We start from the raw sequence: 15628 nt of genomic DNA, 5'->3' as shown, positions 1-15628 counted from the left end.
TCAAATGGCCACACTGTTTTCTACCTCCACTGGATCCATGTATGTGTACGGGATTTCCAGACTCTCATTTCTGGCTTTGATGGCTGCACTTAAGGCTTTAAGCTCTCCTTGAAAAGCCTTTATCAGCTTGCAGGGAGTGTCCTCATTGAAATGGTCCTCTGGATACTGACCAAGGGGGACCTGATAAGAGTAATGACATATTTCACTTTGTTTTTTAAAATGTTAAAGCATAACAATTTAATATACATGTAAGAAATACCTATCTTGAATAAGGTTTATTTTGCTGCAATGATCAGTCTACTTTACACAAGTTAAATATAAAAGAAGTTTTTTTTTTAGATGAAGTAATTTATTACTTACAAAGTCAGATGACTGCTTGCTGAGTAGCCACACAGTGGACATGCCCTGCACTGTGACATTGACATCAGGGAATGTCTGCAGCATTGTCTCCTCACTTGTTTTACCCTTTGTGGTTGGTGGAGGAAGTTGTAAGGATGTGGGAGTGTTGGGCATCCAGCCACCATAGTCATACTGCAATAAATAATGCATGAATAACTCAGATGTTTTTGGGAAGACATTACTGCTATTGAATTTGATAAAATTATGTTCAGGCCAAACAGTAAAATGTAGCTGCTTTTAAGTCAGTTCTCTCAAATGAAAAAAAATAATATTGATAAAGATTACTTTAAAAATTGATTGGATTGTCAGTTTGAACATTATCCATAGTGGCCTGAGAATGAATCTTAGTGACACATGTGATCCTTTGAGCACCACCATGAGGTTAACTTTTGTAGTTTTGAGAAAAATGTCAACATTGTGCTGCATTGTCATGAAATTTGTTTCAGACATTCATGGTTACTGAAAAATGCAATAATTTTGATCTGACTTCATATACAGTTCTGTCAGATCAAAAAATATATTTCTATTAATACTCAAATTATTTGTACTTTGGTTAATGAGCAAATGCCTCCAGAACTTTCATTACCAACAGCCCCTTCATGTTAGGCGACAAGCAAATGACCCAGTAAGCATGCTAACATGGCAGACTCAGTAAAACATACAGGCTGAAAATCAGCATGCTTTCATTAGTCTGATGCACTTGGGGACAGTGAGTGCAGTCTCAGTCATTAGCCTGGCTGTAGACTATTAGCCTTGTTTATGCTAAGGGCTCACTAACATTCCTTAGTCATTTATTAAGGTAGAATGCATCATCCTCTTCCAACAGTATAACAGTTGATGCAGGTAAATGTAGGGTTCACCTGTCCAGAATTCACAGCTGAGTGCTGCGCTGAGCCAGTGAAGATCACCATGGTCACAAACTTGACCAACTCAGCCACAGTGGTAAATCTCTCTGGGATACCTGAGAATAAATTTCATTAGACTGCTTAAAGACATGTAATTTGGGTTTGATTTGATTCATGACTGCATTACTATAATGATGCACAACTCATCATTGAAAAGATTGAGATTCTCTTTAAAGCCCACCTGTGGCTGCCTGAGAAAGGAATCCATGTTCAAAAATGTCTGAAATCCACTTCTGCAGCTCAGGGTCATCCTGGACCTCAGTGTCTTTCTTGTAGTAGTAGCTGAGTACTCCCTGCACAAGCCTGTGAGAAATGTGGATAAGTGTTAACATCACACTTTCTTCTATTTTTTTGGTGATTTTAGCAGTAGGAGACTCATTTGTATACTTTCATTTTAATGTATTTCTTGGCCTTTAAAAACATTCTAATTAACAAGGTGTAAGTCTGTACATGTAGCATGGCAAATACATGTCACTATAACAGCTATGATTTGGCACCAATATCATCATCACATAAAGCTGAATGAAAACATCCTATAATACCTGTGGATGATATCCCAGAGCTTGAGTCCATCATCCCTGTAGTAGAAGTTTGGCACATCTTCCAGTCCACGGTCGGCTATGTCTTCTGGTATACAGAGGGATCTGTAGGTCAGTGAGGACATTGATCTCTTCAGGATTGTGGTCATAGCCTCCCCACCAGAAGCTGTAAACTAGGAGACAGTCAAATATGAAAGAAATACATTAGGAGACAAACACTGTTCATAATATTGAAAATAATATTGTTTAGGTCAGCTGAGTGTTGGTCTTTTCATACCTGTGTGAAAACTCCAGTCGGGGATATCAGAGTAACACGGGCTAAGACGTTGATCTGTAGAGTGTAGCGAGTGTGAGGAATGAGGAGCTGAGGAAAAGAGGAAAACACACTATTGTCAGTGTCACATATTTCATTGCTGAGACATTCATGGTTATTAGATTAGAAGAGTATTAAAAATCAACAAATTGAAATAAAATACAGTAAGTTCAGTATTTTCTCATTTACCTTGTACAGTGGATGCACCATGGGTATGTTGCGCAGCAGAGACACTGCAAAAACCTCAGCCAGCAGGTGAGTGCGCAGCAGATGAACATTGAGTTGATGCTCATTGAAATCTGCACTTCTGACAAAGATCTTGGCGATCAACCAGTCGTACTCAGAATCAGTGGGAAGAAAGATGGGGTTGTCATCTGCTGGGGTCTGCTTCAACTACAGGAGAAAGACAGGTTTGTTTTCACTTTGATCCCTCAATGGGAATTTCTTTTAAATTCATGCTCAGTCACTCCTACCAGAGCTCAGGGTTAATTTCAAAACAGGTTCAGTCTTATATCATTTTGTTCGCCTAAATTTAAATGTTTAAAGAAAAGAAGGGAGCAGGCTGACAATTAAACTATATATTGCTTTATGTTCTATTCCACATTGTGCACTACATAGTATGTCTATATTTACTTTATATTCACTTTGTTCCTCTTATGTCAGGGGTGTCCAATCCTAGTCCTCGAGGGCCACTGTCCTGTTTATTTTCCAACTATCCCTGTCCTATCCACTGCTGATCAGGTGTGTTCAGCCAATCAGAAGCTGGGGGATACCATTTCACTGTCTTCCTCACTTCCACCCTCATCTGGGATGGTATGTTCCAGATTTTAATGGACTGAACACACCTGATCCATGTAATCAGCAGTGGATAGGGCAGGGATAGTTGGAAAACAAGCAGGACAGTGGCCCTCGAGGACCAGGATTGGACACCGCTGACTTATGTGAATCAGGAGCCTATGAACAGTGGGTGTCTTATGTTTTACTGACTGTAAGCACCTTCAACCTATTTTGTCTTATAAATAAAATTCAATGTATAGGATATGACTACACTAGGAACTTCAAATGGCTCAGGCAAATAGCTTAAGCAATATGCAAAGTCAGCCTAGGTATCAGTTATATTAGAGAACTAATGTCACCTGAATAGCAATCGGCATCAGTGTATCATCAGGTCTTTTGTGAAGCAGGACAAGCGGAGCCATCAAGTACTGCTTCTTCCCATTGATGGTGTTTGCATTCAGTCCATCCAGAAGCTTGTAGTCACACAGGAATATGTTGCCTTTCTGTTTCAAATTGCAGGGAGGATGAGAAATGACTTGATTCACATGTATACAGTGTGGATATTACATTTACAATGTAACATGTAATTACAGTCATGGGCCAAAACACATCTCTAATCCTACTAGATAAAGTTCACATCTAATTTAGTTCACAGTTATGAGACAGTTACCTTCATTTCATCTGCCAAACTACCCTGACCACTGAGGAAGACCATGTCATCAGTGACAGGAAAGTTTTCGGGCAGAGTGGTACAACGTTGGATCATCATGGGGTTGATACCATTTAGAAACTGGTAGCCGAAAAAAGCATCTTCCTTCCAGTGATCCTGGACATAGTCTGGGGGGGGGAGTAGTTGAATGAATACAGATGAATGTACTGTATACTATTATGTATTCTATGATAGTTGATAGTACATTACCTGATATGCAAGTCTGTCTGCACCAGAACACTCGATTGAGATCATCCGTATCAGTCCACTTCTCTTTGCGATCAGCCAGTCCCTTCAGTTTCAGTTCTGCCAACCTAGAAAATTAGAGCAAAGAGTAAGTTTACTATGATGCCTTAGCTTGACTGGATGAAATGACAAATCAATTTGAGGACTTCACCCTGTAGTTCCAGTATAGGAAAATTCTGTTTTCTTAGTGAAGGAGAACTGGACCTCACAAGGCAGAGAAAGTGGGTCTTCTGCATCAATGCAGTGAGGTATTCCCTCTGCATACACATGCCAGCTACAAACAGTATTGAGAAACACTGAATATTTAATTATCAACATTCAGTTTTAATTGAGTGTAAAAGTATAAGCATAATAGTTGAAATATGGATACAAGCACTTACCGATAATCCTTTGCTCGCTGGTTTAGTTCCTCCTGACGTGCATATCTGCAAAGATGATGGCTGTCATCAAAGAATCTCTGAGCTTAAAAAGAAAAAAGGTTTGTTGGTACATTGATCCCAGGATATGGGCATGAATTTGCCTTATTTTAGTCCAGCTTCCAGGACCTGTCTGACTGTATGTCCTCTGTCATTTAACATACCTGCAAACATCCATCCATTTTCTATGCCCGCTTATTCCTTAACCAGGGTACCTGCAAACATAATTCCCACAAACCTGTTCCTTCTTTGAAGCGATGCACCTCACTGTCATTGATCCAACGGTAGATGGGAAAGGTGTAGGTGTCTCCTTCAGGAGATTTCACCTCCACCTTGGCAGGGAACCAAGAGTCCTCTGGAAACAGTGGAAGGTGCTTTTTATCTAGCTCGATGAGGACCAAGTTTCCAAGGGAGGAACTGCAGGATACAGTAAAACTTGACTCCTGAAGGAATGAAAATATTTATACAAGTAAATGAGATAATGTGCTACATAAGCACTGAGCTGTAACATCTAAATAATTTGCATGCAATTATTGACTGTAGAAGGGCAGGCCAAATCAAACTCATGAAATATACTGACTCTGCATAAAGTACAAACTTTGTTATGCACAATATGGGAATTTCTTTTGGTTGGTTTGATTGGTTTGGTTGGCTGTGGCTGCAGGTTATAGAGCTACACTACAATCTGTTATGAATCGGAGGTGGTGAGGGTTTACCTTTATCAGAGCCTTTCTAAACTTTTCATATTGAAACAGAAATTTACAATTAAAACTTACTGCTCCTCTGATAAAGGATGAAGCCCCTCTCAAGCCCATCAGCCAGGTGTGTTCACTCTCACTGTCTGTGCCCACCAGCTTAATGTGGACATTGTTTAAAGTTGTTGCATTGAGAAGATCAGCAGTGAACACTGTCACGTGGTAATTCACCATTTTCATTCTGGAAAACAGAAAAATAATCCTTCCAGCACTGATTGTTTAAGCTATCAATGGATACATCTGACTAAAATATTTAAATACTACCACTATACAAAGGTATCTGGCAAATAAAGTAACATTAAAATAGTCTTACCCTATTGGTCAATTACAATCCATTTATTCCTGCCTAAAATAACTTTCAAAAGCATCTCATTACCTGTGTTGATAAGTTGAAGCTCCTTTGATGAAATGCTCTTATAAGTAATGACCACCAACCTATCCTCCTTTTAAACGGGTGTGTCCAGTCAGTATCAATAGTCAACCATGGTAATGGTATATATATTGGAATGATGCCCTAAAATAAGATAAAGCAGTTATTCGACTATTAAATACAAAACCACCATTTTCAACTGAAACTGTCATGTTTCCAAAAACATACATACCCTGGGAGGAGGAGCCAGCACTAAACTAAAGTCAGAGCAACTTTAACCATACAATAGAGCATACAAAGGAGAAACACACCAGGCAGCTACAGGGACATACAGCTACAAGGAGACATGAAGAAGAACAACTAGAAACTGTAAGATAGTGTAGAGTGAACATCCAACTACTAGGAGCATATAAATAAGGAAACACAACCAACTACTAGGAAAAACACATAACATTACCAAAGACAAATGCACAAACATCACCAAAACAATGATCTGACAGAGAACAAAAGAACAGTGCTGGTATTTAAACACACAGGGGACAATTAACCACAGGTGGAAACAATCAGGGAAAATGAGAAAAGTAAAGCAGGTAGACATAACCTCAGGAAACACAGGAAAAGGTATCAAAATAAGAGTCTCAAACAGGTAGTCCAGAGCAGACCCTGACAGTACTGGAACTGGAAGTGCAGTGGCATTAGCAGTAGCAGCTGAGAAACAGGAAGAGTGACAGGAGCGTATTCAGTGGAACCAACCATCTACACCTCTTGGAGTCCTTTGATAGGAATCACATCTGCAGTGCCCAGCAACCAACAAGGAAGACCAGGAAGACCAGCCGGTGGCTGTGACCGCTGACCCCTCTTGGAGACCAGGAACTATGGGGGTGCTGGCAACTCTGACCATCAATGCATCAGGGAGACCAGGAACTAGAGTGGTGGCATATCGATGCATCCAGTACCAGGACCAAGACTGGGAGAGAGGGTGGGGTTGAATGTCAACCCACCAGTGAAAACCAGCTCAGAACTAGGGGGAAGATGAGCAGCGTCATCAGTATCAGCCAACCAACCCTTCCTACCAGGGTAGGAACTGGGTTTGATGCTGGATTGGATTTTGTATTGTAATTGTTAGTGGCTGAGATTGCAACTGAACTGGTTGGTAATGGGAACTGGACTGGTTGGAGAGGAGGCTGTAAGGACTGGACGGCAAGCTGCAGAGACTGGACGGAAGAATGCAAAGACTGCAACTGGACTGGCAGGACAGGAGATTGAAGGCTGGACAGCAGGTTGCTGATGTGGCTGATGATGGCATCATTGTTGAAATCCAGGAGTGCCTGGGTCAGCAGCCTTTGCTGTCATTGGTGGCAAAGGCTCATAAACTATTATTTCATTGTCTAAGATGAACACAGATTTCAACTACAAGGTTTATCCAAATTTATCATTATCATTTCTCATCATATTATGATAGTTATATTATAAATTGTAACATGATAGGAACCCATTTCTATACCATGGCAAATGCATAGAGCAGAATCTTAATTCAGGAACATACATCAACTTGCTTAGAACAGACAGACACACATTAAGAAACTTGTAAACTGGGAAGAGCAAAAAGAAAAAGTCAGATTACCTGCACACACATTTGACTCCAACATTGTTATGTGGTTTCCTTGTGTTACTACTCAAAAGAAAATAAAGCTTCAGACAACACCAGCCCCTCAGCAATTAGGAAACATTAGGAAAATATACTGTCATTTTCAACCACTCAGTCACTGAATGCAACACCTGGTTGACACCTCGCAATAAAAGTCCTGTTTGTTGCATGGATAAAAACTGATACACTCATGTTTCTTTTGCTGTGACTTCTCATTTCGCCCATAATGTAACTCACTGTGTGTTCATAATGACACTAAGTGTGGTTTCAAAGAGAATCAGATTATGAAATATCTGTATCTTATTGAAAGTTTTTATCATAAGGATACAAATACTACAAAAACTAAAAACAATTTAATCAGTGTGATATATACTTTTAAATAAAATAAAACTCAAAAGTTAGTTTTGTCAAATAGGGATTCATTCATTTTGCAACATCATATTTTGTACACTGCCTGGCTCCAAAAAGGTTGGTGTATAGCGATAATTTGCAGTGTTATGACATGGGGCTTTATTAGTCCCCAGGGGGCAATTAAAACACATGCAGAGCAGCTTACATTCACACAGACACAACAAAGCAATTTTAAAAGTCCACTACAATAAATAAGAATAAATACAACACAAAGTGCCAGGACTAATAGAGCTCAAATTGTGAAAGAGTGGTTCTGAAAGCAGGACAAATCATTTTCACACATGAACTGGATTCCACATTTGAGTCCTAACCTAATTCACCCTGGTTTACAGCTATGTCTGAACAATAATTCAATACTAGTGAAATCATACCTTGGCATCCATTATGCTGTTACTGAAGCTTCTACTTCATAACGTGAAGAGCTTTGAGTGATAAAAGTCCTGTGCAAAAGTTAAAGACCGCCCCAAAAACCCAGAATTTTGACCATTACAGTCATTGCTTTTTTGAACAATTTTCAGTTGTTTTGAATATATCTTATAAATAGATTTACTATAACATGCACACCGCTATGTATAACCATTTATGATATCATTGGCTTATTTTTGTGGGTGGTCTTTAACTTTTGCACACAACTGTATATTGGCTACAACAGAGGAACACTCTGAATTGAACATAGACTTGGAGATCTCATGTGATTTTGCAAAATTGTAGAATTGAATATTTCTATTGGAAGAATCATTAACAGAGTGAAACAGAATTCTCCCAAAGTAATGTCTGTCTTACTTTTTGTGTGTTTATAGAAGACAAGGAATATTAACAATTCCTGTACTAGGAAGAATAATACTGACCATTCTCTCAACAAAATCTTTAAGGAACATTTCTCGCAAAATCACAAATCACAACAAAATAACAATCGACAATGTGTAAGGTTAAGGATGGCTGGAGCTATGCTGAAAAGCAAAAACAGCCTCATAAAGGTGTATTATTTCTGATTGGTGAAATATTACAAAATAAACACAACAACCATGGAGAAGCTAATCAAATGCTGTCGGAAAACATTCACACAGTCCTGAGAAGAGCTCTAACTAGGCAACCCGTGTGAGTTTAGTCAGGTTATGCAGAGTCTTTCCTTTGGGCAAAAACATTTTAGATTTGAGATTTGCTGCTGTGTAAATGACAATGACAATAAAGTATCTGTTTATGCATTAAAATTTTGAGTCAGTAATCTGAATGATGTGATGGTTTTTCAATAAAACTACATATACCAGTTAAATGTAATGATAAAACATTAAATCTATGGAGCTAATGTAGTAATATTAGTTTTCAAATGTATTAATAACGTTGTGAATGCCTATCTCAAAATATATACTGTATCTACATTAATATGTGAATATGTTTAAGAAACTAAATGCATACTTAGAATACAGAACTTGATCACAAATGCTTAATGGTTTAAAAATGGTACATAAGTATAAAATCTGAAAATACATATATAGAGTAAAAAGAACTTAATGGTGTTTTAGGAGTAAAAAAATTTTAGATTTCAAGGAGTCAGAAAAACTTTCAGTTCTTCAGTTCCACATCAAGTACACCTCTCAAATTGCTGTTTTTAATGGAAATCTTTCAGGCTAGGTGCGGAGTACTTATTCTTCTCTTGTACTTCCCAACATTTGAAACAAGGAAAGGTTTTCTAAACTGGGATTTGCCTGAAACATTATTCTAGCTGGGTTTTTAAATTTAAGCTTGGCTAAGTCAGATAGCATAAAAACACCATCCTAACACACCTCAGGACATTCTGAGTACCATGTCTTTCCAGGGTTTAGTGAGTGATGCCCTCTTGGACTTTTTGAATCACTTCGTGTTTGTCTACTTAAAGAACATCCTTGTCTTTTCACAAGACCTAGAGGAACACCAAGCCCACATCTGCCAGGTACTACACTGCCTACTGGAAAACAAGCTTTTTGTAAAGGCTGAGAGTGAATTCCATGTATCTTCTGTTTCTTGTGGTTAACATCATTAGAGTGGGCAGGTGAAGATGGACCTATCTATAGACCGCCAATCTGTCCAGAGTGTTCCCCAACTCTTGTCCATGTCAGCAGGGATAAGCAATAGCCACCCCAAACTATCTGGAACAAGCAGGACATAATGAATAGATGGATGAATGAATGTCTGCTCTTACAATCTGCAAGTTTTTCTGATAAAACCTTAAGGGATCTGAGCAGAGACAGGAAGGACCAAAAACAGACAAACAATCATGAAGGTACATGCAAGTTTTTATTAAAAGAATGTTGAAGTCAAATTTATAATGTACATAGGGAGGTAACAGGTGGGTAATCTGAGAGCTATCTGACCTGGTGGCAGGATCAGCGAGACAATATGACAACATGAAGTGCACATACAATATACTGTACTTGATGGTATAGAATGGATTCATTCATTTTTGTGTTGAGATGGGAAAGAATAAAGTAAAGTCCACATACAATACAGTCATATACAATAGTTAATTTCTACTGTAATGCCAGTTGAAAAAACATGCAGGTGTTTATTTTATCCCTTTTGTTAATATGAAACTGAATTTGGCCAACAGCTGAGGAGGTCACATCTCTGGATATTCAAATGGCCACACTGTTTTCTAACTCCGCTGGATCCATGTATGTGTACGGGAGTTCCAGACTCTCGTTTCTGGCTTTGATGGCTGCACTTAAGACTTTAAGCTGTCCTTGAAAAGCCTTTATCAGCTTGCAGGGAGTCTCCTCTTTGAAATGGTCCTCTGGATACTGACCAAGAGGGACCTGATAAGAGCAATGATACATTTAAGTAAAAAGAAACTATCATGCTCTAACAAAAGCATAGTTTGCTCTACTGAACAAGACACGTATGACAAATCAAAAATAAAAAACTTCCAGAAAGTTACAGGACAATTTCAATAAAATACACCATGGACTTCATTCAGAAAAAAGGGCTAATCTTTTGGGGAATAAGCAGATTCTTCAACGACAGGTTAGCCCTCTATTCTGAATAAGGACAATGGTGAATAATCTAAATAAATGTGATTTACATATTATTTTATGAAGTCATTGATTACTTACAAAGTCAGATGACTGCTTGCTGAGTAGCCACACAGTGGCCATTCCCTGCACTGTGACATTGACATCAGGGAATGTCTGCAGCATTGTCTCTTCACTTGATTTCCCCTTTGTGGTTGGTGGAGGAAGTTGTAAAGAGGAGGGAGTGTTGGGCATCCAGCCACCAAAGTCATACTGCAATAAATGAATAATGTGAGAATAACTGATTAATATGTTCTGATGCATACACTGCTGATGTTTCATTTCTGGTAAAATTATAATGTTCAAGCCAAAGAGTAAAATTTACTTTTCAAAGCAGCTTGACAATGTCAGTCTGTTGGTCAGTTTGGTCAGTTCACAATGAAATATTTAGAGAATTTTTGATTGAATTGTCATAATAGTTTGAACATCTATTCATGGTGCCCTGAGGATGAATCTTAAGGACGTTGGTAATCCCACCATGAGGCTAATTTGTAGTTTTGAGAATGTTTTGCAGCATTGTCATGAAATTAATTTAGGACATTCATGGTTACAACAAGATACACTATAATAACTTTGGTGATCTTCTGATTTTATATATAGCCCCATCATTAGATTAGAATTTTTATTTGTACTTTGGTTAATGAACAAATTCATGCAAAACCAATAACATTACCTTTAATCCTTTTGCATTATGTGCTAATAAGCACATGTAATCATACTAACACGGTAGACTCAGTAAACATTATAGAAGCTAAAGATCAGCATGTTTTTATATTATCAGTGTGAGTGTGTTGCATTTAGGACCAACTGTGCCAGAGTGCAGCCTCAGAGTCATTAGCCTGGCTGTAGACTATTAGCCTTGTTCATGCTAAAGGCTCACTAACATTCCTTAAAGTCATTTATTAGGGTCAAATTCATCAACCTCTTCTAGTTTCAAACAGACTGAAACAACTCATCAACCCATTCCACAAAAACAGCAACAGTATAACAGTTGATGCAGGTAAATTTAGGGTTCACCTGTCCAGAATTCACAGCTGAGTGCTGCGCTGAGCCAGTGAAGATCACCATGGTCACAAACTTGACCAACTCAGCCACAGTGGTAAATCTCTCTGGGATTCCTGAGAATTTTAGAGGATAAATTTCATTAAACTGCTTAAAGACATCATCTAATCTGAGTGACTAAATCAAAGTTTGATTCATGACTGCATTATAATGTAATAATGAATGATGTGAAATAAGCACAATTTCAGATTGGAAAGTTTGAGATTCTCTTTAAAGCTCACCTGTGGCTGCCTGAGAAAGGAATCCATGTTCAAAAATGTCTGAAATCCACTTCTGCAGCTCAGGGTCATCCTGGACCTCAGTGTCTTTCTTGTAGTAGTAGCTGAGTACTCCCTGCACAAACCTGTGAGAAATGTGGGTAAGTGTTAACATCACACTTTCTTCTATTTTTTTGGTGATTTTAGCAGTAGGAGACTCATTTGTATACTTTCATTTTAATGTATTTCTTGGCCTTTAAATTCATTCTAATTAACAAGGTGTAAGTCTGTACATGTAGCATGGCAAATACATGTCACTATAATAGCTATGATTTGACACCAATATCATGATCATTACATAAAGCTGAATGAAAACATCCTATAATACCTGTGGATGATATCCCAGAGCTTGAGTCCATCATCCCTGTAGTAGAAGTTTGGCACATCTTCCAGTCCACGGTCGGCTATGTCTTCTGGTATACAGAGGGATCTGTAGGTCAGTGAGGACATTGATCTCTTCAGGATTGTGGTCATAGCCTCTCCACCAGAAGATGTAAACTAGGAGACAGTCAAACATGTAAGAAATATACCTAGACAAACAGTGTTCTTAATATTGAAAAAATTTTTAATAATACTAGTTATATTTTTTAGGGCAAATGAGTGTTTTGGTCTTTGGTATGAACCTGTGTGAAAACTCCAGTCGGGGATATCAGAGTAAGACGGGCTAAGAAGTTGATCTGTAGAGTGTAGCGAGTGTGAGGAATGAGGAGCTGAGGAAAAGAGGAAAACACACTATGATTAGTGTAAAACATTTCTGAGACATTCTTGGTTATTAGATTAGAAGAGTATTAAAAATCAACAAATTGAAAAAAAATTCAGTATTTTCTCATTTACCTTGTACAGTGGATGCACCATGGGTATATTGCGCAGCAGAGACACTGCAAAAACCTCAGCCAGCAGGTGAGTGCGCAGCAGATGAACATTGAGTTGATGCTCATTGAACTCTGCACTTCTGACAAAGATCTTGGCGATCAACCAGTCGTACTCAGAATCAGTGGGAAGAAAGATGGGGTTGTCATCTGCTGGGGTCTGCTTCAACTACAGGAGAAAGAAAAAAAGAGGAAAGAAGGGAGCAGGCTGACAGTCACAATTAAAACAACTGTATATGCTGCTTTATGTTCTATTCCACATTCTGCACTCTAGCAGTGTACTACTCTATATACTGTATGATATATAGTACATGTCAATATTTACTTGAGGGATCACTTTTTATCTGAATCAGGAGCCAGGAGTGGGTTGTGGGTCGTTTGTTTTACTGACTGTAAAGCACCTTTAGTCTAATTTGTGATTTTGACCTTTATTAATAAAATTCAATTGGATAGAATATGACTATACTAAGAACTCTGAGTGTCAATCAATCAATAATCAATACACAGAGTCAGTTACAGCCTAGGTATCAGCTATATTAGAGAACTAATGTCACCTGAATAGCAATCGGCATCAGTGTATTATCAGGTCTTTTGTGAAGCAGGACGAGTGGAGCCATCAAGTACTGCTTCTTCCCATTGATGGTGTTTGCATTCAGTCCATCCAAACGCTTGTAGTCACACAGGAATATGTTGCCTTTCTGTTTCAAATTGCAGGGAGGATGAGAAATGACTTGATTCACATGTATACAGTGTGGATATTACATTTACAATGTAACATGTAATTACAGTCATGGGCCAAAACACATCTCTAATCCTACTAGATACAAAGTTCACATCTAATTTAGTTCACAGTTATGAGACAGTTACCTTCATTTCATCTGCCAAACTACCCTGACCACTGAGGAAGACCATGTCATCAGTGACAGGAAAGTTTTTGGGCAGAGTGGTACAACGTTGGATCATCATGGGGTTGATACCGTTTAGAAACTGGTAGCTGAAAAAAGCGTCTTCCTTCCAGTGTTCCTGGACATAGTCTGGAAAAATAACAAAGTTGAACATTGAGTTTCAGACTAAATAATCTTGGTGTGTCGCTGTTTAACTGTACACTGTTTATAAAAAGTCACAGACATGACACAATTTTCACAAGTCTTTCTTGAAACTATGAAATTTATCAGTTATACTAGTTTTCTCACCAGCAAAGACTAAATTTGACTTCAAGTTTTAATAATCAAATTTTCTTCTTATATTTTTTTACGTTTAATGAGCCGAATTATTCAATCTAGTCTGTATTTAATAACATCTAAGTGCTTTTCTCAGGAATAAAAAGATTTATGATAGAACAGAATAATCAAATAGATAGAAAAACAGAATACAGCTGAATGGTTGAATGAATACAGATGAATGTACTGTATACTATTATGTATTCTATGATAGTTGATAGTACATTACCTGATATGCAAGTCCGTTTGCACCAGAACACTTGATGGAGCTCATCCATATCAGTCCACTTCTCTTTGCGATCAGCCAGTCCCTTCAGTTTCAGTTCTGCCAACCTAGAAAATGAGAGCAAAGAGTAAGTTTACTATGATGCCTTAATAGATAGAGGCTTAAATGGATGGATGACTAGATGGATGATTGCATGGATAGATAGATAGTTAGATAGATAGATAGATAGATAGATAGATAGATAGATAGATAGATAGATAGATAGATAGATAGATAGATAGATAGATAGATAGATAGATAGATAGATAGATTGATATCAATTTGAGGACTTCACCCTGTGGCTGCAGTGTAGGCAAATTCTGTTTTCTTAGTGAAGGAGAACTGGACCTCATAAGGCAGAGAAAGTGGGTCTTCTGCATCAATGCAGTGAGGTATTCCCTCTGCATACACATGCCAGCTAGAAAAAAGAAAAAAAAAAACAGAGACAAACATAGTGCTGAGAAACATTCAGTTTTAAGTACATAAAGGTATATAAGCATAACATAAATGACAAATATGGATACAACTTTGAGCTCTTACCGATAATCCTTTGCTCGCTGCTTTAGTTCCTCCTGACGTGTGTATCGGCCAAGATGATGATTGTCTTCAAAGACTCTCTGAGCTGAAAAAGAGAAGAAAAAGAAGGTTTGTTGGTACATTGATCCCAAGATATGGGCATGAATATGCCTTATTTTAGTCCAGCTTCCAGGACCTGTTTGGCTTTTACTGTATGTCTTCTGTTGTCACTTCACAGGATGACAAACAAGTAATTCTCACAAACCTGTTCCTTCTTTGAAGCGATGCACCTCACTGCCAGTGATCCAGCGGTAGATGGGAAAGGTGTAGGTGTCTCCTTCAGGAGATTTCACATCCACCTTGGCAGGGAACCAAGAGTCTTCTGGAAACAGTCGAAAGCACTGTTTGTTTAGCTCTATGAGGACCAGGTTTCCAAGGGAGGTACTGCAGGATACAGTAAAACTTGACTCCTGAAAGAATATCATTTATACAAGTAAATGAGATAATGTGCTACATAAGCACTGAGCTGTAACATCCAAATAGTTGGCATCCAATTACTGACTGTAGAAGAGCAGGCCAAATCAAACTCATGAAATATACTGACTGCATTTCTTTTGGTTGGTTTGGTTGGCTGTAGGTTATGGAGCTACACTGTTGCTTCACATATGAATCTGACATGGTGAGGGTTTACCTTTATCAGAGCCTTTCTAAACTATTTACATTGAAATAGAGTTGGACAGTTTCAACTTACTGCTCCTCTGATAAAGGATGAAGCCCCTCTCAAGCCCATCAGCCAGGTGTGTTCACTCTCACTGTCTGTGCCCACCAGCTTAATGTGGACATTGTTTAAAGTTGTTGCATTGAGAAGATCAGCAGTGAACACTGTCACGTGGTAATTCACCAT

The 15628-nt window shown here is 38.3% G+C and overlaps 2 protein-coding genes across 2 annotated transcripts; both read right to left on the bottom strand.

Annotated features, from left to right (window-relative positions):
- LOC113128091 (arachidonate 15-lipoxygenase B-like) lies at positions 1-5233 on the bottom strand. The gene is made up of 14 exons (XM_026303144.1): positions 5081-5233; positions 4543-4747; positions 4269-4350; positions 4040-4162; positions 3853-3956; positions 3604-3770; positions 3293-3436; positions 2346-2549; positions 2121-2207; positions 1847-2016; positions 1486-1607; positions 1260-1360; positions 361-531; positions 1-180 (listed from the first exon to the last, which is right to left on the bottom strand). The coding sequence occupies exons 1-14, from the start codon at positions 5231-5233 to the stop codon at positions 1-3; spliced, it is 2013 nt and encodes a 670-aa protein (XP_026158929.1).
- A 4767-nt stretch (positions 5234-10000) lies between these two features.
- LOC113128151 (arachidonate 15-lipoxygenase B-like) lies at positions 10001-15628 on the bottom strand. The gene is made up of 14 exons (XM_026303228.2): positions 15476-15628; positions 14990-15194; positions 14749-14830; positions 14504-14626; positions 14173-14276; positions 13591-13757; positions 13278-13421; positions 12689-12892; positions 12478-12564; positions 12183-12352; positions 11819-11940; positions 11553-11653; positions 10578-10748; positions 10001-10280 (listed from the first exon to the last, which is right to left on the bottom strand). The coding sequence occupies exons 1-14, from the start codon at positions 15626-15628 to the stop codon at positions 10101-10103; spliced, it is 2013 nt and encodes a 670-aa protein (XP_026159013.1). The 3' UTR covers positions 10001-10100.

The sequence above is a fragment of the Mastacembelus armatus genome, chromosome 1 (assembly GCF_900324485.2).
Source record: "Mastacembelus armatus chromosome 1, fMasArm1.2, whole genome shotgun sequence".
Lineage (NCBI taxonomy): Eukaryota > Metazoa > Chordata > Actinopteri > Synbranchiformes > Mastacembelidae > Mastacembelus > Mastacembelus armatus.
This window is presented reverse-complemented; position numbering and strand designations above follow the sequence as displayed.